This window comes from Glarea lozoyensis (genome assembly GCF_000409485.1).
Source record: "Glarea lozoyensis ATCC 20868 chromosome Unknown GLAREA2, whole genome shotgun sequence".
Taxonomy (NCBI): domain Eukaryota; kingdom Fungi; phylum Ascomycota; class Leotiomycetes; order Helotiales; family Helotiaceae; genus Glarea; species Glarea lozoyensis.
Window position 1 is genome coordinate 2,506,543 of NW_007360994.1, and position 23,473 is coordinate 2,530,015.

Consider the following 23,473-nt stretch of genomic DNA (forward strand, 5'->3'; position numbering starts at 1 on the left):
GTTTGAACTTCGTTCCATATGACATAAAGCCTCGTTACATCGAGTTCCTAGTTTTCTATTACCTGCCAAGACGTGTCAAGTTACACCAGATTCCTCGGTAAATCACCATTCGCTAGGATCATATTGTGTTTGTCGTCGCACTGCATATCCCCGCTTCTACCTAATTCCAACAACCCAGCCTCAATGTAGGTGGCAGCCAACAATCAGAAACATTGTGTTTGTTCAGCTTCCTCCTTCGCAACTTCCCAACCTCACCTCTTGCTATAAATTCCTCGCCATCGACTCCCAAGTAGCAGCAGAACCAAGATCTGCTATGGGTCTTTACAAGGCGATCGCTGAGTGCTTCGGCCATTCCTCCACCTTCGACGAGAGTAATCCTGCATTCACCTCAACAAACGAAAAAGCAATCCCTGTTATCACTCCTACAACAGAAGTTCAGACTGCTGAAGCACTTATCTCTGCAATTTCTGTGGCCGAGAAGCTGGGCAGGAATCTAGAAATTACATTGCAAAATATTGTCGAGGACAACGGCTTTGTACACAGCAACGGTCTCTGGTACGAAGGAATCGCGAAAATTCTACTCGGGTATTTCGAAACATTGGTCAGAGAAGGACAAGATGCAAAGTTCACTGGAGCTGTCAAGGAAGCGTTTGAGAAAGCAAACGATGTTGTAAGGGAATTCGTGGATGACCATCCAATTCTTACAGCTGTTGTCGTCACCCTTGTTGTGCTTGGCCTGCTTATGTATGCTGCACCTTGGGCAGTTAGAGCTCTAGGATTTACTTTGCAAGGCCCTCTTGAAGGTGAGTAACCGCATTTGAGACCATCAATATCGATGAATAACCTTTCGCTCTCTAGGATCTTTTGCGGCCGGATGGCAATCTGCACTGGGTGATGTCGAAGCAGGAAGCTGGTTTGCATTTTGGCAAAGGCTAGGTATGACCTGGGGGAAGTAGAAAGTACCTGGACCTCAAATATGGACGTGGGATATACGAATCATGATTGAACTCCATAACTAGCACAGCCTTGAATGCTTAGAACATCATCTCCAAACTTGATGCAACGGATGTGACGCGGAAGCGTTTTCTTGAACCCTTCCTCTCACTAGTTACCTGAACTATCCCAAGCATTCTGTGAGAATAGCACAACCCAAGAAAGCAAATCCGATTAAAATTCGTAGATGGGGCTGTGAAAGTCTACGCTGATGTCTGGGTCCCACCCAAGGTCTTCCTATCTCACTTCCTGCGAAACCACGATAAACCACAAGGACATCTACTCGTTGACACAACCTCATGCGCCTCAAACTGACCAATCATGAAATGCGCTGGCACTGAATATCAACTCGTAAAGATGTATTACTAAAAGTTCACTTCGATTCTGAATATAAACCATTTTCTAATCTCAACCAGCGATCTAGACTTTGAGGTGGAATCAAACTGCTAGATTGTTCCGCTGCCCTAAATAGCAACGGCAGTTTAGGAATCTGGAGGAGACCTTCTCATTTAAATTCTCCTAGCATTTCTTCTGCCCCTTTCGTCAACAGTTTCTTTTCGTTAATGTGGTAGAGTTTACCTATAGGGTCCTTAAGGGGAAGTGCGAAGTGGCTGATTTCGTAACATAGGCCACCTCAAAACATACGTGAAAAACAGTGTTTTTACGACTTCTGAAATATGTATCTTAACAAATTTATTTCTTAAGATATAAAATTTTGTCTTCTTAAAGTCCAAAAATGTCTCGGTTGAAACGAGCTAATTCTATTAAAAAGATCTCGAGATATCGCTTTTGGAACGAAACCAGCCACTTCCCGCTCCCCTTATTTATAAATAGCGACCCTGTTCATCAACAACGCCCACTTACTCGCCCTGTCCGTAAACAGCGTGCTTATCTCCGGGCTTCCACCTTATGCAACTCCTATAGCCCAAATTCCTAGGTAGTTAAAACACTACAAAGATATTACCTTTATATCTGACTTTTGAACACGTTTTTGACTAGAAAAGTACCTAGGCACTTATGAAGAATTTCGTATCAGAATATTACTTACTATATAGCTATCGAACGTACTTTCGCGATTTCTTAACTCTAGAGTTACTATTTAACTTTACTTATACTCAAGTACTCTCGAGACTGTTTAGATGGCTGTTGACGAATAGGGTTGAGTGAGGTCTACCCTATAGGCAAACTATTCTATTCACGAACACGAGATGTTGACGAACGGGGAGGAACGGGGAGGAACACTATGTATACCCGCGTGCGAAGCCGTTTATTCAAAGCCAAATCTAATTGAGCTCAGTAATAGTAAGCGATGTGCAGAAATTTTGGGATAGAAATGTGCAAAAGCAGTGATAGCTTAGTAGCCATTAAAGATATTCGGCCTTTGTCCTACTTCTGTAACCCAAGAGTCTACGCCTCAACTCTATCCAACTTTCCGCCCAAAGCTCCATCGTCCAGAAGGCTTCCAAACATAGCAGCCTCAAACAAGTAGTTCACCTGCCAAGCATGGTGGCTTGAGTGCGAGCACAGCCACGTCAACTCAAGAAAAAGGCCTTTTGAGTATGCAAAGGCGAGCATCCAACCGAGTTTATCGGTTAGCTCTAATTCACGATCCCCATCCACCTTACCACCGGAAACATATTCCATAGGTCCTGTCACCAGATACCACCATACATCATATATGAGGGAAGACAGTTCACTCTTCTCAGCCAGTCTTTTGACAGCGTCACAAGGATCACCGCCATCACAGGCAGACTTCAACGGCCGACTGAACCCTGTAGTGTGAAGACGTTCATCGAAAGCCTCATCAAAATCCGCTTCTCGTTGATCGGGTGGCGTCTTGCGACGTTTTGAATAACCCAGGACGGCGAGTCTGTAAAACCTATGCCTGTCGTTAAGAATGTGCCACTTGTACAGCTGCGCATTCATACGAGCAGAAGGTTCCGCCCAACGATCAACAAAAATGCGTGCTCCCGTAAAAGAGTAAGCGTCGTAAATTCGTCTTAGCTTCTCTTCGGTCACAATTCCGGTATCAGTAAAGTCTGCGGTATTCAGGAATGAGTTCATGATCTCGCAATTGTGCAAGTCGCAGCCGACATCGACCACATCAGTTGCCGGACAGCTAAAGACCATATCTGCCATGATACCAGCAGGGTCGTATCCGCGCGCAGCTGCTTCTCCCGCTACTCCAAGTAGACTGCTTTCGCAAAGAGAGACAATTTGTGCGGTCTCTCGACTCATAATAGCGGAGCGGTTTCCAACCTTTGTTTTGTACTTCTCTTCCAACTCAACCTTGGCCTTGATGTACTTGATTCCGATCTCTGCTGATATCCTCCGCTCGAGGCCTCCAGGGGTCTGGATTGCATGAGCATCCGTCAACGAGTTTTTGAGAAGCTTTTCAAAGTCTGGAAAAACTGTGTGATATCCATGCTCATAGTAAAACGCCAAGTCATTCAAGTAGTTGGAAACAAGTGCTTTTGAATCGTATGCCCCAATGAACAGATTCATGTTCGCGCAGCCGAACATTGCCCCGTGAGTCGTAAGTGCTGCTGGCCAGTTTTCGGTCCCCCAAAGTTTGCAAACCTCTTCAGAAACAGGTTTCAGACCGTGACCTTTGCTGGGCAGAACTCTTCCTTGTGCATGTTGTTCTTCTCTCCATCGTTGAAGATCATGGGAAAGACTTAGACGAGCGACATGTTTTGACGCAATAGCTTCCGGTTGATCCATAGCACCAAAAGTATCTAAGAGATATTGAATAGCTTTACCTGTCAGCTTTTTCAAGTTCTCGGTGCCTCCATCGCCTATGAGCTCTCTCGCTTCTTCATAACCATCATGTGTTGGGAAGACGGTTGTTTCTTTGCTAGATGAGAATTTGCCACCCCAAAAGTACGGAGGAATGGGGCGTGAGGTGGTGTGGAATAGTTCGAGGTTCGGATCATTAATGGGGGGTTTATCGTCCCATAGTGTGAAATTGACAGCGTCAAGAGGACTCTCAGATACCTCGACTGTCTTGCCCTCCAGTTCGCTGATGTTCTCACCCATAGGGAAATTCTGGTAGATCCTGGCTTTGTGTGTAGAGAAATTGCGTTCTATAGAGCGATTATATTTCAAATTATGCGAGCTTGGTTGCTAATCTATTCATCTCGTTATACGTGTTGAATAGTTGGTACGACAGTATTTATATACCGAACATTGTCGCATTATCCTGTGCTACGCCGCTGAAGGATCATGGATATCATTGATTGTTCTGTTTTATGGATGCCATGTCATGCTACATATCACTCGCCACGACCTTGCAAAGATAGCGAGCAGAGTCTGATTGGCAGCTCCGATAAAGTGGAGATATGCAGAGACGTTTGCAATAATTGCAGTATGATCAAGGCACATACAAAGCTGCATGTCACCTATACCACTTAACCCCGGATGGTTCAGGTGACATTGAGTTTAAATAAGTCCTAGCAGGCTTCAAGATCAGAAGAACAAACGGCGACTCTTCCTTCTTCCGTACCCTAAGTAAATATCCTCTAATTACGACAACTAGATAGACTTTGCCATACAATTTGTGTTCGCCGATGCTTTCGATCCTAGATTTTGGGTAAATTCTAGACTGGGTACATGACAAGGTTGTACGGCAATTGAGCTTGAACACGTTCTTTAGAGACTGGTCAATCCCTTAGTCATTGCAGTCGAGCGTTGAAAATCATCCGGGGTGTTAATGAAGTGGACTTTGAGCGGACCGGCACGTTCCATGATTTTGGCTGATATGCCGGTGCTGGGAACATAACGAACCACTACTCACGTCAAGTCGAAGGGATGTTGATCGTCGATTGATTCCTTGGGTGGCCACTCGGTGATGGGTTTGCCCATTTTGCTGATTTTTCTCCGATCGATTGCTAGAATAGTATTTAGTTAGAAGTCTGACAGTCTAACAAAAGCATCAATCTATCTTCTATATCTTATCGAAGATAAGACTTTGAATTGTAGCATCACGTAGATGATGGGCCAGTCTGGAAGTCCGGCCAAAAATGGCATGCAGTATCAAGGTGGAGGATGCTGACCGGCGATATCTCCGGAAAAGACTTAGCTTGAATAACGGTCAAATGGAGATATGCATCAAGCTTGTCCATATTTTGGTATCGTCGCACGAGACGTCCAATCACTTACAAAATGAGGCACTTTGTAGGTAAGCGAGATTTAGCGAGAATATGCTCAGGGGGGTGTGTGGCACAGCACATTCCTTGACGGAGAATTCACAACTTCATTGTCCGACCCTGGCGCGACTCTAGATCAGATTCCGATGAGGAGAAACTGCTTATTCAAAAAGCATTGGCACAGCGTCATGTATTCGTTGTTGGAATTTATAGCAGTTGCTGAATCGCATAGAAGCCAAAATAAATTATTAGACCTTTTCAAGTTACAGATCTAATGTCTATGCGTATTCCTTCGCTAAAGAGACACGATGCTCATCGTATGATGAACCAAAAGAGCCAAGTCCACGAGTCACTTTATCGTCATGCTTGTCAGATATTGTCAACAATGTCTTTTTTCCAATCAACACGGCTTCTAATTTTCTCAATTTCTTCTTGATATGAGGTTAAAGGTCATGCATGACCAGATATCTCTAATAGTCGATATTTGCCCTTCTATCATACAGAGAAGGCAGGACGAATGTCAGTACAGTGAATTGAAACCCTACCAAAGAATTATGAAGGCACACTTCTTAATTAATCTCACTATCATAAGGATAGGTATAATCTCTTACCCTTTTGTATATGAAACAGTAATAACGTACTATTATATATATCCTACTCTTAATTCCCTAAATATCTATAGCAAAACGCATTACAAGTGTCCACATCATAATTGCCATCGAGCGCAACTTTCTGGCATTCGGCAATGGCTTTGAGACTTTGGGCACCGAGCAGCAAAAGCTGAGGGCAGAATCCTGCTATGAGTGGAATGAGATCTTGTGTACAAGCTGTAATACAAAGGGTGGGAGATGCTGAATTAGTGTGGATTAGTCTTCGGGGACGGGAGAGAATTATAAAGAGTGACTGACGGGGTTTTATTTGTCTTGGCATCGGAACGGTGGGAAAGGCGTATATAAAGGAGAGGGCGGTCATGATGAGGAGAGTTGGGAATTGCATTGTGATTTAGTTCGTTCGATAAGAAAGTGGTGATTTGAGTACGGGTTGGCGGCTTCAAGATCGAATTGAAAAGAGTTTTTGTCACTTCAATGCTTCTCCAGCTGGTATAAATACACCAGAGCAGTAGGTTACACGAATCGTATGGTCATAATAATTCGTCAAGTCCGCACATTGTACAACGTATCACGTTGTGCCACAAAAATATTTGTTTTCGAAGCTCAAACCTGACCAACCTTGTCTTGGAACACGAAATTCATCGGATTGTCCGTGAGATGCTTCAATCACGGAATAATTCCAGATTTATAGGTGCTACTACAACATATAAAGCTTACTTGTGTAGATAAAGAAGTCTCTAGCCCGAAAGACATAGTAAGTTAATTTACCAGAGAACCACTTAGCTAAACTTCCCCCTTTGAGTCAAGTTACCGCTCGTCATTAACAGAAATATGTCGCACAATTTCTGATTGGTGAAACGGTATACCGGCACGTGATCGGGTTGCTCAGTCAAAATCTTAACTGACGAGGCGATAATTTCAATGGGCGATCAGTGACACGAAGCGAGAATGGTTCTTTCGAGTATGCTGAAGTATGAACTCAGGTAGTGTTATATAGCTGCTAAACTTTACGATGTGAAAAAAACAATCTGATGTCTATGTACTCGTGATCTCGCTTGATGACCCTATCACGTGTAGTCTTAATTCGACCAAGCCCCCTAAAAAGGGTAACGGTTTATTTTGCCTCCACTATCTTTCTCAATATGCTTTTACAATCTCATCACCAACAAATGTTATCAAAATAAAGCTATCACTTATGCATTCACTAATAACAGAAACCTTTCATGGCTTTTCCGTGTGGCAGCTCCGACTATCCAAACTAGGATATATGTCTGTTCGTGACGTGCACCGGTTCAATGCATGGTCAAAATGCTCAAGCAGTTTAATACTTAAGATAACCCTACGCAACAGTTGGGGCCTTGTTGTTGTTGTTCCTGTTGCTGTTGTTGGTGTCAGGGTTCTTTGGCTATTCACAACCTACACCCATGTACCACATCCAACATGGTGGAAGAGGTGGTAAAAATTGCTCGAAATTTGTTGACTTCTCAGACTTGACACAACGCACACCGAGTTCTAATCCGTTATCATAGCTTTTACAACCTGTCTGTTCGAGTAAGACAAAAGTGTCAAAGCATCCAGACCCACAATCGTATCAATGACGACTCAAGCGTCTGGTTCCGCTAAATCAGCTCACACTACACGGTTAGATGGTGGATTGAAAGCCTGGCTGCAGGTGCTGAGCTCATTTTGTGTTTTCTTTAACACTTGGTAAGCCAATGTCGGAAAGGGCTAGATCAATCAGCTAACATTTGACTCAGGGATCTGGTGAACTCATTTGGTGTATTTCAAACCTTCTATCAATCCGATTTGCTTCGTTCACGAACTCCGTCCAATATCTCATGGATAGGCTCGGTCCAGACGTTTCTTATTCTAGTTGGTGCCGCGTTAGTTGGCCCACTATTCGATAGAGGTTATCTGCGCACTTTGATTCGTGTAGGAAGCCTTTTAGTCGTCTTTGGCACGGTAATGGTCAGCTTATGCACAGAATATTGGCAATTATTTCTTGCTCAGGGTGTCACTGTTGGCCTAGGACTTGGATGCCTCTTCCTACCAAGTGTAGCAGTAATAGCACATTATTTCGTAAAGAGAAAAAGTGCTGCCTTGGGTGTTGCATCGGCAGGGGGAAGCTTAGGTGAGATATACCCAGATATCTAGTTGAAATATGTACTGACATTGAATATTCTAGGTGGAATATTATATCCTATTGTGTTCCAACAGCTTGAGCCTCGTGTTGGCTTCCCATGGGCTATGCGCATCATGGGATTTATGATCCTTGCCATACTCATTGTACCTATATGCTTTCTATCCGTTCAACTTCCACATTCAGCAATCAAACGTCCCTTTTACGACAAACGGGCCTTCACAGACCGTCCATACATGACTTTCTGTGTAGGACAGTTCTTCGGTCTCATGGCGGTATATATCACACTTTTCTACATCCATCTGTACGCCCTCGAGCGGACGGATACCCACCCAACGGTGTCCTCTTATCTGTTATCAATTATCAACGCTGCTTCTATAGCAGGCCGTCTCCTTCCAAATTTTGTAGCAGACAAAATCGGTCCACTTAATGTCCTCATCCCACTCACTGGTGGTGCTGCAGTTCTTACCTTTGGCTGGATCGGCATTCATAGTGGCGCGGGGCTCATCATCTTCTGTGTGCTTTATGGCTTTTTTCAAGGCCCATTTGTGTCACTCCCTCCAACCATTGTTGCTACGCTATCTCCAGATTTGCGAAGTATTGGTGTGAGGCTCGGCATGATGCTCGCGATTTCCGGTTTTGGGTCACTGATAGGCGAACCAGTTGCAGGTGCTATTCTACTGAGGCCAAATGGGTGGATGTGGCTTCAGATTTGGTGTGCAGTGCTTTTTGTGGTCTCTGGTGTATTTTCCGTGATCAGCAAGCATCTGGTAGACGGTATGAAGAAAAAGGATCAGATTTTAGTATCTTCCGAGGGCTCGAGAGAGCCTACTGTTGTGGTTGAGCAAGATATGAAGCGATGAAAGTCAGATAGGAATTTCTGATTCTGTTCATGCATATCTATCTCGACAACGTCGCAATTTTTCAGCATTTTATTAATGGACAAATACCGCCGCGCTGTTAGACTGGCTTGTTAGGGCGCACCTTCACCCCCTAGATTTATTCGAATCACGGAACGCTTCCGCGTGACTCGTGCCCTCGGATACACAACCTTCATGCCATGACACAATTTGACCAAACGATATTATTGATGCAGTATTAATGCAAGATTTCCAGAGGATTCAGCTCAAGAGCAATTCGCTCTTGTGCATGTGTTTTGAATTATTTTTTCCGGGCTGAAGCATCGTGTTTGTCGTAGCAAGTCAAGAAGGCTGCGAGTACTTAAAAAGGTGTAGGTCCAGAGATTATTTCTACTCCAGCCCTTTTGTTCGAATGCTTGTTCGTGGTCAACATCGAAAATAATCACGAAGTCAGTCCAATTACCAAGCTCCTGCAGCACCAGACTTTAAAGATATGTCATTTTACCATCACTCGTTCTCAGTGCAACATCTACTTATTTTCTTTCCGTCCAAAAGCATAAGAACCTTAGCGGTTCCAAATCCGTACCGAAAATAAAAACATATCTCAAATGGCTGCTGCCTCAAAACTACGAACTCGCAAAAATGTCCGCACCTGTATCGCAAAAAGAGCACTGAGTATGTTGGTACTCGACATCTATCCCTTCACCTCACACCCCATAGGCGTCACCAAACCCAAACTCCCCCTCTTCAAAAACGGAGCCAATCCATCAATGACATCCGTCCTAAAATTTTCAATCCCCAAAGAATCATCCATCCTCATCATTTTTCTTGCGCGTATGCGTTTGGCAATTCTTTCCTCTTCAATAGTGAGGTTCGCATGGAATGACACTTCTTTCTCAGTGTAGCTTCCTTCGGCAGCGGTCGCTATTACAGTACCATTATTAGAAGACTTTTCCAGAAGTTTGATCCGCTCTTCTGGAGAGTTCGGTTCAAAGGCAAAGGCACAGAAATCCAACGTTTTGGAGAGCTCGGATTGTGCAAGCTTGTCGGAAATATCTGCCGTGCCTTGAATGACTAAAATCATTAGTAGCTGCTGATAAACACTATATTGGGCTTAAGAGTCTTACTAGGTCTGAAAAATTCAAATGCCCTATCAAAGTTGTCTTCGTCGAAGTCCGCAAGCACAGGCTCCTGCTGTTTGCGCATCTGACGATATCCGCTTAGAACCACGAGTGTAAATCTTTCATAGCCATCGGCAACTTTTCGCGAGTGCCACTTTGCAGCAGATGCTTCGTCACAGTGCCCTCGAATAGCTGCACAAATCGTTGTTGCTGCGCTTAATGCTCCGGCAAATGCCAAGTGGACACCGGATGAAAAGAATGGATCGATAAAACATCCTGCATCTCCTACTACTCGTGCGTAAGGAATAGCGTATGTTGAGGAATTGTATGAGTAATCTGAGGCAGATCTGATGTTCGTGACCACTTCTCCATTGCCCAAAAGTTCGGTGATATTAGGTGCGAGCTTTAAAGCTGCCATGTAAAGTTCTTGAGTAGAGCCGTACGAGCGCTTTTTGGCAACTGCTAACTCCTGGTTCATCACAACTCCCACAGAGGTTGTGTTGTTGTGAAGTGGAATAAACCATGCCCAGCCACTTTCATCTGCAATGGAAGTCAGCGAAGGGGTTCCTTCCATCAGCAACTTGACAAATGAAAACAATACCTGTCAACGCCTCAAAGTATGGTGAGTCTTCTCTTGCTGTATTCACAGCATATGCGCCAGTATTCTTCCAGTACCCCCAATTAGCAAGGTTCTTTAAACCTTGATTGAATTTGCGAGTCTTCAAGTACTTCGAAGTCAGAATTCCCGCACGACCGCTAGCATCTATAAGATAGTCAAACTTGATCGTCCCCGACGCACCCGTCGAATGATTAGTGTAGGAAGCGGATTTCGGCCTTCCAAGAGACTCGCGGTTTCCATTTGTAGCGGACTGGGACTCGACGTTATCAAAGTAGATTTGATCAACTCTGACCCCATCATGCATACTCGCTCCGCTTTTCCCAGCGTGTTTAAACAGGATCTCATCTGCTTCAGATCGAATAACGTTCCAAGCGTAGTTGTCCGGTCCTCCAGATGCGAGAAAGTCCGTGTACCCTTCTCGATTTCGCCCGTTCAATTTGAACGCTGCTCCAACCTTCTTCTTGAAACCGTAGGCATCGAACTCTTTGTCCAAGTCGATAAAGCGAAGAAAGTGTCTCATAGAAGCCAGCATGCTCTCTCCGACATGGTATCTACATTTTATATGAGTAAATTGCAAAGGTATAAATCCAACTTCTGTCCCCAAGTACGATAACTTGAACTTACACTCACCAAAGATGATGAAATTAGTGGTACAAATCACCGCTTTTAGAAAGGGGTTTCAAAATATACGGACAAGATGATGTGCACATTGACTCACCTGGGGAATTTTTCAGCCTCCAGAACTACTGTACTAACCCCCTCTCTCGCAAGCGCTGCAGCTGCGTATGAACCTCCAGGGCCACCACCTATAACCAGAACTGTGCACTGACTTGGAATTTCATTTGTAGCCAACATTTCGTGAGTGAACAATTTCGATCAGATCAAATTAAGTTTATGGGATCAAGTGAGTGTTGCATATTTGGTAAGGTAAGGTATACCTTGGCTCCTTCAGCTGTGTCAGCACTAGGCCTATTCAGCAACATGTACGCCATGTTGGCGCCGCCATCAGCTCCATCTTGGCTGTTCATTTTTGGTGATGTCTCCCGAGAAGTCCTTGATTTTGGCATCGAAACTTCTGGCATACTTTTGGCATTGAAATTAACCAGTTATGTTCCCTTTACACGCAGGGAAAATATTGATTTTCTCAGGATAATTTAAAATCTTAAGCTTCAAATTTACGTACGAAAGGTACAGTAAAGCGCCACCAGCGCCTTCGAGGAATCCTACCGGATTAGTCCAAGCTGTTTCGCCGCCCTGGGACCAGACCGGGGATACATGGTGGGATCTCGGTACATTTTCCGGCCCGATATTGCGTGTAAACAGGTTACCTTCAAGGTAATTATTGGATTCTAAATAAATGATATCTTCATCAGTACTCTTAAGAAATAAGAGCAAACTTTAGGCTAGACTAAGTTAACCAAACGAAAAACAGTGGCTCACGTACATATTTCGTGTAGAGAAGTGTCATTGAACTATGATAGCGATCGAGTAGCAACTCAGATACTATGTCAGTATCAAAATCTTGCTAAGGATGAATCTAGAAGGTTTGTTTCCGTAAATATCCAAAACAGCATTTATTGTTTATTACTACTCTGGAATTAACGAGGATCTTCTATCGTAGGAAAGCCGACGCCTACCTAGCCGAATAGCCTTCATAATAAGAATATCAATTCCCGGCATGTACCAAGCGTGTAGAATTGCTTTTTACCTATAACTTTGACAAAATAGACGATTAGGGGAATTCGTTATTTTCAATAAGCGTCTGAAAATCATGAAAGTGTGAAGCGCGGGCAATCCGAGAAGGTTCGTGGTAGAAGGTGTAACCGTTAATTGTTGAACATAGCACAATCTACGTGGTAGAGCTTTCGAGGTCTTTTGATTACTACATATGTGTGTGACTTTACCTTACTCCCGTATTTATACCCTCTGTCGTGTCAAAACATAAGAGAATGCTACTTTAAATCGACTTCAAAATCAAACCACGTACCCATACTCCTCTTCGCCCTAAAAGAAACAAGTTAAAATCTAGAAGAGACTATCAGGATGTATTTCCCAACTCTTGTCCTCATAGCAACCGCCATACCTTTCACTCACGCTTCTTCTGCCATTCCTACCCCCATGGACATACCACTCCGCAACCCCCCTTTCCAAAATCAACCTGGTTGAGAACTACCGGGATCCAACCCAGCGACTCGCGGCGACTGTGTCATAGCTTGTATAACAAGTCGTCTAGCCCTCGAAGAGTTCTGTCCTGAACTCTTGGCAGTTGGGGGCGGTGTAAGCGGCGTTCTCGAATGTACGAACCTGGCGGTCACAGGTACGATAAATAGCCGTAACTGTGCGAAGTTTTGCGAAGAATATTTTCCCTATTAGAAGGTGAATGAGGTTCATTCAGATAGGCGCTGTCGTTGAGTATACGACCCTAGCTATCGTTGGGTGTACGACCCTAGCAATTTAGGACGAGAAATGACAGCACGTGTACGAAATTCTGTGAGAGGAATCTGCCGTCGTAGGGGTGGATAGGAATCGTAAGATGGGGTTGGAGGAAAAGTTAATTTGTTTGACGACCCGTTGTCCTGAGAGACACATAAGATATCTCAAATTATGGAAGGTCGAAATCTTAAATCCATCAAAAAGTCTCGGAACAACTTTTCTCAAAATCTTACTTTTTCATTCAGTAAATATTACTACTCCACCCCACTCCCCAAGTACTTGGAACAAAACGCTTCACAACCTGCTTCATTGGTACCGTCCAGCGCAAGCGTCACGCAAGCATTAAGCGCCTCAAGACTCTTAGTACCGAGTAGCACGAGTTGCGGGCAGAATGTCAGGAATGGTAGGAGACCACTTTTGCAGAGGTTAAGACAAACGGCTAGGTCCGCTGGATTGTTTATCAGTTCTAAGAAAGTGGGAAGCTGGACGAAGACTGACAGGTTGGTAATTGTTTTGGGGTCAGTTTTGTGGGAGAGGCTTGGGCGGTGGAGAGCCAGGAGAGGACGGTTGTGAGGAGGATGAGGGTTGGGAAGTGCATTTTTGTGGTGGTTTGATTTAGGTCGTTAGAAATAGGGTGATTTGAGGAATGGTTGGCTGCTTTGAAGCTCTAAATCATGTATGTGAGGTATGTTTTGAAGTAACTGTAGGGTTTCTAAATAGCCTAGAGAGCAGGTTACACGGATAATCAAGTCGTCGGCGACCTTTCCCAGATCTGCACTCGTGTGCTACATTGTACAAAATAGAGTTACGCTATTAACTCAATAGTCACATATTCAACCGCGAACCAATTTGCGAAGATTCGTGGTCGACCATCTCTCTCGGAAGTTGCCGTAAAAACCAACTCACCCAAGCCCACTAGCTAATCTTCCCTTTAGCTGTTTCATAATAGAAGACCAGCAAAGATTCCACGACATTCACACAAGCCTCTATGGACAGGTAATCCCAAAGTTAAAAACGAGAGAGTTCCAACAATTCAACAGGGCATAAATCAACATACCAACACACACGGAAAGTTCCTTCTACACCTCCAACAAACCAATTAAGCATACAAAAATCAGAAAGATTTCCCCGCGCAATGCTACCGCTAATTTTCCAGCCGCGACAGAATTGATGTATCAGGAAGTAAGCGCTGGATATGTCACACAACCCACCAGCTCTAGTCTAACCAGTAAACATTTATTCTGTCCATAAAGACCACGCTAATCACCCCAAACCAGTTCCAGCTCAACCCTCCAACCTCATTACCTTCCCAACACTTTTTTCCACCTTCCATCCCCCCTGACATATCAACTCCCCCCTGAAAACCACTATACTACCAATCCCTCCTTCCGGTGTGTCGACACAGTAAAGTTCTCGTGCGACTCTGTGTTCGATCACGGTCCAATTCAGAACGCCGTCCGCGTCTATCAACTCCGTGGCTTGTGATCCGGGAGGCAAAGTATTACCACGCCGATGGAAAGCCAAAGAAGTCTTTTCTGTCGAGGACGAGTGGTAATTCTACTCAAATAGACGTTTCGCCGCGGGACGTTGTGATGAATTCAGTACATCGAGAGAGGAGATTCCTTATTCTTCGCTAGACAACAACGCCTCTAAACTGTTAATCGCCCCTGGGTCGTGCAAATCGCTGTCGATCCGATAAACGTATCGGGTTCAAAGCCGTAGTAGTTATCGCGGCTTTTCGATTCTTGACGTAGAGTTCGTGGTACGATGTGGAATTTAAAAGGTGGATTGAAAAATCCGTGTAAAAACAAAAAGTCTGTGTAGCAGATGGTGTGGTATATTTATACCCCTCGAAAGAATCAGAACATAACAGAGGCCCAACCCGATCAGACCTCAGAGCAGTTTAGTCCATACCACTCCTTCACTTCTCAAAGCCATATTTTCAAACACCTATCAAAAACTTAAAATGCACATCCCAACCGTCCTCCTTCTCACAACAGCCCTCTCATCCACACACGCCTCACCCGCAACCCTCTCCCCCAAGCAAACGCAACTCCGTCCGTATCCTCCCCCTCCTCTCACCCTAAACTAACAAGATTCACTCCACCAAGCCTCTGCGACTGCATCACCGGCTGCAAAAGAGATTCGTCGGCAGAGTTTTTGAAGCTGTGTCCCGGGTTCCGGGAATTGGGGGGTTCTTATGGCTTGGACGCCGTGAAGACGTGCGAGGTGATTGCCAAGGCACGCAGGAGGGATGTAACACGGTGTCAGTTTTTCTGCACCGCGTATCTGTCGTAGGGAGGGGGAGATGGATGGGGGTTTGGTGAGATTGTGATCGCTCGGGTGGGATAAGGGTCGGGGTGGGAGTGGATTAGACGGAGGGTTCGACGAATCGTTTAGAATAACAACGAAAACACCAGGATTTTATCTCATCAAGTACAAAGCACGATTCCTAACTTTAGATACCGTAACCGTTTAATTCTATTTCCAATTGTATTATCAATAAGACCACCAACCATTTCCCAACCAACCCCGCGCATAAGTAGACGAACAACCTATATACAAATTAACAACCAATCTCCTGTTTTGGAAATAAGGATGTTGGGGAAGAGAGGATGAATAATCTTCCAACTCCCTCATTTTAATGGTAATACCCCACAATGCCACGACCTCGAAGAAAAGCCTCTCTACTATCTCGTCAACAGCTTTCCGAAATACCCACCAACCCTCGACACAACGACAGATAACCCGCCCATTCGTCTTAAATACGAAGATTTCCGGGGTCTAGGGTTAGAGGACGGACAGTAGGCGGATTTCACTATCGACAGTTACTAGTTCTTATGTATATGTCAATATCTTATGAGACATCAGGAACGGTGACGTGGTGGGATGTGCTGTGTACTTTTATATTTAATTTCCTACACCCTACTTCCCTAGTCCGGATTTCACGCCGTAGCGTCTCTTATCTTTACTTCATCCACATCATCCATCATATCCTCACTCAGAACGCCAAAACAAACCCCCACCGCCACCACAAAAAATCTCCCATCTCCCATCTCCTCCTCTCCCCTCCTCTCCTGTCCTCACCCCTCACCCCCCCATCCGCCCCCCTAAATCTCAGTCTCCAAACTAGGTTCCTTCCCCCCATGTTCAAAAACCCCCTTCACATCCCCCTTAACCCTGCGGACTTTATCCACAGCCCACGCCCCCGTCCTCGCAGCCCGCCACTGCATCACGCCGCGATGCTTCCGATGCAACTGTCTATGATGGGACCCATAATCCCTAACCTGGCCCATGACGCCCCTCTCCCCATCACTCGCGTCGTTATCGCCCTTCACCAGGTCCGTCGTCATATTCTTGAGTTTCTTAACCGGGTTCTTGGTATGCGAGTCCGTTTCCGTGTCTGAGTGTTTGTGGGGTTGCAGGATTTGCTGGCGGGTTGAGGCTTCGTGGTCGGATTTGGAGTCGTCGGAGGCGGAATCAGAGGAGTCAGAATCAGAAGAGGAATCCGAGATGGAGCCGTGGATCTCGTCGTTCACCGTGTCGAGGGCTTCCATGACGTTTTTCATGTCTGCGTTTCGACCTTTTTGCGCGAAGGATTTGTGGTAGCCCGAGAGACCGCGCCAGAAGCGGATGGTCATTTCGATTTCGCCGAGGGGTTGTTCGTTTTCTTCGAGGCCGTAGTATCGAGAGCGTGTGGTGGCGGTTTTGATGTTGTCTTTGCCGCCGGTCCATACTTTGAGGGTGACGGTCTGTTCTTCTTCGTCTGGGAGGTCTTTGAGCCAAAATACGGCGAATGCGGGCGTTGAGTCTGGACCGATGCTTGATTTGCGGAACTCGATGACAAGGGGCATGGCGTAACGATTGCGAACAGCTAGGTACGCTGATTTCTTATTGCGTTTTGGATGCCATTCGCCGTTTTGAGCGCTCAACTTTGCGCGTCCTAGGTTGGACCGAATTTTGATTCGATGCTCTGCGAGACCATGAGGAAGTGTGCCCTTTGACTTGACAGGCGAACTGATTTCAAGAGTTCCGTAGTCCCAGCCTAGGAGCTCTCGGGGAAGTTTTAATTCAAGACTTCTAAAGACCAGAGATAGACGAGCCCTTCCGAAGCCAACACCACCTACCAGTGGGAAGGTGTCCATTATCTGGCTTCTCTTCTCGAATACCTTTCCAAGTGGTAGATAGATGATGCCGAGGAGAGGATCCAGCTCCCTTTCCCGACTGTCTCTGACGGTAAGCATAACTTCAGCAGTCCTCCAATCACGAACGAATCGCTCAGTTCCTGCATTGAAGAATGGTTTGGCGTTTTTAGGTTTCGTTCGAGTTTTGTACAGCTTTGCGTGGTTGAGAATGATGGTGCAGTAACTACTGGGTAATTCTTCCGATTCCTCTTCGTCATCCTCTTTCTGCTCCATTCCCTCCTCATCCCTTTTCTGTAACGATTCAACTTCCAAGCCCGTAATGTTATGAATTTGGATTGACAGAACACCACTGGGGTAATTTGGATCTGGTGGAGATGAACATATCATCGCGTTTTCCAGCTCCCTGTAATCCTGCGCTTTTTGTTGATTGATCTCTTTGGATTCATCATGTTCTTTTGCTTCTCGCAATTTCCTCTCGGAATTCTCGGAAACATGAGATTTCAAATCCTCCCTAGACTTGATATTATCATCTTCTTTCTGCTGACTGATCTGCTTCTCCGTGATTCTCGTTTTCTCATAGTAGCCAACAGACCAATGGAGAGTTCCAGGCATTTTCTCGCCTGGCTCCTCACCCATGAACCGATCTTCCCTATCGCACATAGTATTCTTAGTCTTCGAACTATGCATCAGCTCCTTCAGATCAACCTCTACCCTTCCTAGATCATCATCGGCAGTGTACTTGTCAGAGTCCCACAGTTGCAGTCGAAGCTTCTCCTCCGCATTGAGCTCCTCTGGCGTCACAAGCATGTAAGCCCATTCATCCCAGATCGAGCTCTGATCGTCTTCGATAACTCTTGTCGAAGATACTGTTTTCCCAAACTTGCCCCACGAACAAGTGACATAGCTATCACTCGAGCCTTTCATTGGGCCGATACCACCATCGCCCTCTTTGAAGTCTTTGGCCTGCTTGATAAGAATAACGATGACACCTCGGGCAACAGTATCCTTCTTGAAATCGTCTCCTACCAGCATATCCTTGAGATCAAGCGTAAGACTTTTGGGTGCAACATAATCGGCAAGTGCAGCATCGATTGAGGTCTGCACGAAAGACGATATCAGAGGAACATCCATGACATTCGGAAGATGTTTCGACAGCGGAACGCAGGACAAATCAGCTTTTGGCTGTCCAACAAACGTCAAAGTGCAAAGACTGAAGAATGGCGGGTCCGGTGTGAGTTGCAGCCGTAATCGCATAGTGCCTATCAGACCGCGAAGTTCCACCCAAACAGGCACAAAGATGCCGCCTGGTAAGTAAAACTTGAGGTACAAATGAGCATTCTTAGCCTTGGATTTTATCGACTTTCCAGACGAGCGAGCTCGATACGCAAAAGCAAGTTCCATATTGACGAAATCGCCCTGCTCAGCTTCCATACCCTCACGCATCGCTATCTCTTCCTGCTCCTCGGCCTTTTTCTTTTCTCGTGCTTTCTTCTTCTCTGGATCATCATTCAGCTCATCCTCGATTTTATCATCTTCATCATCTTCCAGCTGTCCTTCTCCCGGTGCAGCTCGATCGTTGGGTTTTCCATCACTAGCAGGCTTCAAATTCCCGTCTTCATCAACGGATTGATCTGCTGCACCGGTAGGAAGCCAGCGTATTCCCAGAATACGGATCGACTCGCTACCTTGACCTAAATCATCAACGCTGACCATCCGAATGATCTTTGGCAAACTAGCTTGCATGACATCTTCCAACATATCCACCACGGAAGCAAAGAGATCAGGGTTTACCAATGGCCATACCGAGGCGAGTAAGCTGTTCATCCACGCCACCGACTCAGGCAATCGGCTGGAATCTTTTTGACCTTCTCTCTCCTCTACTCTTGCTGAATCCCAGACTTCGTCTTCCCATAATGTTTCCACCTTATTGCTGAGCCAGCCCTGGAGCCCGAATATGACGACTGCCACAGAACCCACTGCAATCGCAATAAATGTTCCTATACCAGCCATTGTCGTCTTGGACAGTCCGGATTTATGATGGTCGCCTCCCAATCCTCTGGTCAGAAAGACAAGTAAAACCAACACAACCGCTGACAGTACCGATATCACAGCCAGTCCAATAGTTATCGTCAACTGATACTGTCTCATAAGCTCAGCCTTCAAGTCGTCGAAATTTGGAGGAGGAAACGTCTTTTGCATCCCATCATATCCATTTTGTATCTCGTCCTTCTCGCGATCCAAATGAGACGGTGTCTTCGAATTACTGCTCATCCCCGTCGTAGATTTCTTAATCTTCTGTTCTGGTTCATTCTCAGGTGCTCTTCTCAAATCCTTGTCCGTCGAGTCTCGAATGACAAGTGGTAGATGTGTGACCGGATCCGTAACCTCACGACCTCCATCATCTCGTTTGTTATGCTTCATATTCTTTCGCTTTTGTTTCGGGTCCATTGTCCCTGCAGTTTTCTCTGTCGCTGACTGCCCTGAACCATCTTTTTTGTCCTTGCCTTTGCCACTCTTTCCATTGCTGTTGGGTCCCGAATCATCATTGCCATCCACATTAGGCACACTCGGTATGCCAGAATCATGCTCGCCCGATATTCCATTATCCTGGTGTTTCTCATTCAGATTCTGCGTTGGATATGGATTTCCCTCTGCATCCCCCTGGTCTTCATTCTTGACTATAGATTTCACCGCATTGAAAGCTCTCTTGGTCTTCGAGTCATCCTCCTCGGTGTGTTGTGCATCTTCCGCCCGCTGACTATCTCCTTTGAGTTCCTCCCGATGCTCACGGTACTTTTGGATTGTTGGAATTGGGTGATTGCGGGAATGCGGAGGTCGATAGTCTTTGCGAGCTGCTTCGCGTTCGAAATCGTTGGACGACATGTTTGTTTACATAGATAGAATAGAACAAGACAAGATTAGGTCCTCAATCCGTGTTGAACAATTGAGGAGTGCAAAGATGAAAATCCAATTGAGAATAAAGATGGTCCTTACCGTCTGTCATGGCTGACATTCATTCCCCGCAGTTGCATTGGATTGTATCGTGTCGTGTGTTCTCGTCGTTGCATGATGCGACAAACAAGAATTCCATGTTGCTGCCCCACGACGTCACTAAGCCCCTCGCAAACCCCGTCAAAGCCTGGGATGTCCGCTTGGCGTAGGGTCCTTCGTGCCCCATCCGGCTATCAAGGCACAGATCGTTGGCCCTGTAAGGCTCGGCTCGGCACATCGAGTACTGAATCGATCAACCACGTGAACTATTCACATACGATTCATTAGAGAAATGGACATTGTACTTCGAGGTACAGTAGCAGAATATACCTCGTAGGAACGGACTGCGGTTGAAGTGTGTCTATTGCATTGTCCCTAAATCCATTACTCCCCAATCCTATATACACGCCGGTTGCATTATGTCGTAAATCCAGGCCCCCCAATCCAACTGAATGGTACCATTATCGTGAGCTGATGTACATCCTGGCATATCATTCCTATGTTTTTCATCTGTCGGGCCTTGCTTTGCTCTCCATCTCTCATATATGCAGAGGTCACCGTATTTACAATAGAAAGATCGCCAGAACCGCCATCATCAAGCCTTGCATCAATCCCATCCCGCCCATCTTGGACGCATCTCCCGTCTTACTCGCCGAAGCAGCAGCAGTCGTACTCTCAACAACCGAAGACGGAGCTACCGCCTGCGTAGTAACAACCGTCCTCGTCATCGCCGGAACAGTAGAAGCCTCCCTCGTAGTCCCAGCCACCGTACTTGGTTGCGCAGTCGATACCTCCGCCGTAGTAACAACACTCGTAGCCACACTCACCGTCGTCCCAATCTGCTGCGAAACCGTTGTCGAAACCGTAACCACGCTCGAAAACGTACTCCCAGGCACCGTAGCCGGCAACACCGTCGTAGCCTCCACCACGCTTGCCGGCAACGTCGTCGTAAACGTGAGAGTCACCAACGCGCCCAGCGAACTCACAGGCACCGCTCCCCCAACACCTGTCCCCGTAAACTGCGGCGGCAGAGCTAGAGTCGCGGTATTCGGTTTCGCAGCTTCATTGCCTGCATATATATTCCCGCTCGCTCCCCCAGATAACGTGTAATCCCCCGTCAATAAATTCGCCGTGTCGCCGCTACTCGAGGTATACGCGCCATTGGCGACCGTGCCGAAACTGCCATCGGGGAGGAGGAAGTTGGTTGTGAATTTGTCGTAGCAGAACGGGAGCGCGAGGTTCGAGAGGGTGAGACAGGAGAGGGAGGTGAGACAGCAGAGCGAGGCGGTGCCGTCGGCGGTATCGCGTTTGAATGAGGGGAGCGAGGAGCCGACGATGTCGCTGAGGAGGCTTTGGAATTCGGTGCTGCCGATTTTGGGGGTGGTGGTTGATGTTGCGCCTGCGGGTGCGCAGATCGTGTAGCCGGTTCCGCACGAGTTGGCGGCGTGGACGGAGACTGAGAATGCGAGGATTGCTGGGAGTGAGGATTTCATGATGAAGGAAAAGGTGTAAACGACTGACTAGGAACTTTCGCAGTGGTATCGCGTGAAAATTGAAATAAAAGAGTACGGGAAAACGAATGTGATTAAGTGCAAAAGGTAACGAGTGAATGTCCAAATTTCTCCAATATTTACCCACAAAAGGAAAGGAGGACAAGATGGGAGCTTGCATATGTGTAAAATCACCGACAGGTTCAAAGTTGAGACACGGACAACTTCCAAGTCTGCGGGCGTGAACTAACCTTGAATAATTCTTCAGTGACCGACAAGACGCAGCCTATGACTGGTTGTTGGCAGCAACCTTGATCGCTGAGGTCGCTTTTAGAGTTATTCGAATTGAGGAGGAGGAGTTATCCAAGCTCTGATATGATGGATGCGTTGGTAGGTTATTTTAGGCTGGATTGGCGTGCGATTCATGTGAGCTGTGGCAGTAGGACAAACAAGGTCCTGACTGTTTGGTGTTTCCTGAATTTACGAGTTAGCTATCAGTTTGGGATTTAAGTATAGAAATCATGGAATACAGACTTACCCCAACTTACAATACCTACGTCTCCCTCTTACCGACATCTTTCACCAAATAAACAGTTACACAATAAAGCCACGAAAAACAAGGTCTCAGGTTATCACTCCCGTCCCAACGACCGTTGAGTCAAGGGTCAAGTACCGTTGTGGACCCTGAGGTCGAGACCGTGAACAACTTCGTCTGAAAATTCAAAATTTCGATTTTTAAGACGACAGGATGCAGAACACGGAATGTTTTAACCAAAGAGAGTACGCACTAACTGTTGGTTCCTGTGGGAGTTGACTCGAAACAACGGCGCCTGCAGTCAGCACGAACTAGACCATGTAAGGGACTCTAACTTTGTGTACTCGTACCCACGTGGTGTGATGGCGTCTCTTATTTTTGGTGACATGTAGAGCTGCGATATTGTACTAATATGCTATCATTGTATAGAGTTAGGAGAGAGGTTTAGGGATTTTGGATAGTAGAGATAGCAACTAATAGGGCTGAGACTTCGATATTAACTAGGCACTTGATTAATCTCTAGCTTAAACCGAACATCGATTGTTTGGAAAGAGATGCTTATGAATATAGATGAAACAACGATGGCAGGACTGATGATTAGGTAGCTGTTAGCACATCTGAATCTTTGCGGAGTATAGAGAAGCGAGAGCTTCGTTGAATAAGCTTGAGGTGCTGCTACTAATCATGACTTGGACATGTTAATCTCGCTATCTACAGTATTCTGAGGATAACTCGTAGACAACCACTTAAGGATTGGCACTAGTAATGACAATGATGTTTAAGCGTGACTGTAGTTGAGTGCTTTGAGGAAGTTGGGAATTACGAGTAAAGGATACAGCCACGGTTTAATGAACCTCGTCAGTGCATGTAATCCTTCAATTCGTGGACCACATGGCAAGGAACACATTTAAAAGACACTAGAACTTTCATTAATCTTGCAAAATGACACATTTCCATGAGATTCGATATCATCATAATGACCATCGATCACACTACTTCGACTAAGTATCATGAGAGCCATATTTCACGTACACGGTACATCCGACTAAGAATTTGACATCCGAAGTGTCAAGACAAACTTGCCACCTCTAATGTTAGAAACCGAGTAGCAGTACCCAAAGACGGATTCACGGATGGCGATTCCAACACTATGAATTTATCTTGCTTAGTCGAAACAAATTGCTTGGAAACATCTAACAAAGAAGTATACATATGTGCGACTCGACATACGGCCGGAGCCCAGGTATATCCGTCGCCTCGTCGAGAGCCTCGAGTGACAGGAACCCAATAACATCGCGTGTAACCACCACCAACAATCATACACGGCCGAACTCACGCCCGACCAGTTTCAATTCCTCCTTTGTTACGAGTTTCTGGAATCGATTCG

The 23,473-nt window shown here is 45.8% G+C and overlaps 6 protein-coding genes across 6 annotated transcripts; 2 read left to right on the forward strand and 4 right to left on the reverse strand.

Annotated features, from left to right (window-relative positions):
• Positions 1–313: 313 nt before the first annotated feature.
• Positions 314–811, forward strand: GLAREA_04149 (uncharacterized protein; the record flags this gene model as incomplete). The annotated part of the gene is made up of 1 exon (XM_008084402.1): positions 314–811. One exon carries the CDS (start codon positions 314–316, stop codon positions 809–811), a length of 498 nt encoding a protein of 165 aa, XP_008082593.1.
• A 1,589-nt stretch (positions 812–2,400) lies between these two features.
• GLAREA_04150 (uncharacterized protein) lies at positions 2,401–4,032 on the reverse strand (the record flags this gene model as incomplete). The annotated part of the gene is made up of 1 exon (XM_008084403.1): positions 2,401–4,032. One exon carries the CDS (start codon positions 4,030–4,032, stop codon positions 2,401–2,403), a length of 1,632 nt encoding a protein of 543 aa, XP_008082594.1.
• Positions 4,033–7,346: 3,314 nt separating this feature from the next.
• Positions 7,347–8,755, forward strand: GLAREA_04151 (MFS general substrate transporter; the record flags this gene model as incomplete). Its single annotated transcript, XM_008084404.1, has 3 exons — positions 7,347–7,459; positions 7,510–7,883; positions 7,938–8,755. 3 exons carry the CDS (start codon positions 7,347–7,349, stop codon positions 8,753–8,755), a joined length of 1,305 nt encoding a protein of 434 aa, XP_008082595.1.
• Positions 8,756–9,446: 691 nt separating this feature from the next.
• On the reverse strand, positions 9,447–11,347 carry GLAREA_04152 (FAD/NAD(P)-binding protein; the record flags this gene model as incomplete). Its single annotated transcript, XM_008084405.1, has 4 exons — positions 9,447–9,826; positions 9,880–10,413; positions 10,475–11,043; positions 11,211–11,347. The coding sequence occupies 4 exons, from the start codon at positions 11,345–11,347 to the stop codon at positions 9,447–9,449; spliced, it is 1,620 nt and encodes a 539-aa protein (XP_008082596.1).
• A 4,688-nt stretch (positions 11,348–16,035) lies between these two features.
• GLAREA_04153 (C2 (Calcium/lipid-binding, CaLB)) lies at positions 16,036–19,953 on the reverse strand (the record flags this gene model as incomplete). The annotated part of the gene is made up of 1 exon (XM_008084406.1): positions 16,036–19,953. The coding sequence occupies one exon, from the start codon at positions 19,951–19,953 to the stop codon at positions 16,036–16,038; it is 3,918 nt and encodes a 1,305-aa protein (XP_008082597.1).
• Positions 19,954–20,624: 671 nt separating this feature from the next.
• GLAREA_04154 (uncharacterized protein) lies at positions 20,625–21,554 on the reverse strand (the record flags this gene model as incomplete). The annotated part of the gene is made up of 1 exon (XM_008084407.1): positions 20,625–21,554. One exon carries the CDS (start codon positions 21,552–21,554, stop codon positions 20,625–20,627), a length of 930 nt encoding a protein of 309 aa, XP_008082598.1.
• Between the last annotated feature and the right edge of the window lie 1,919 nt (positions 21,555–23,473).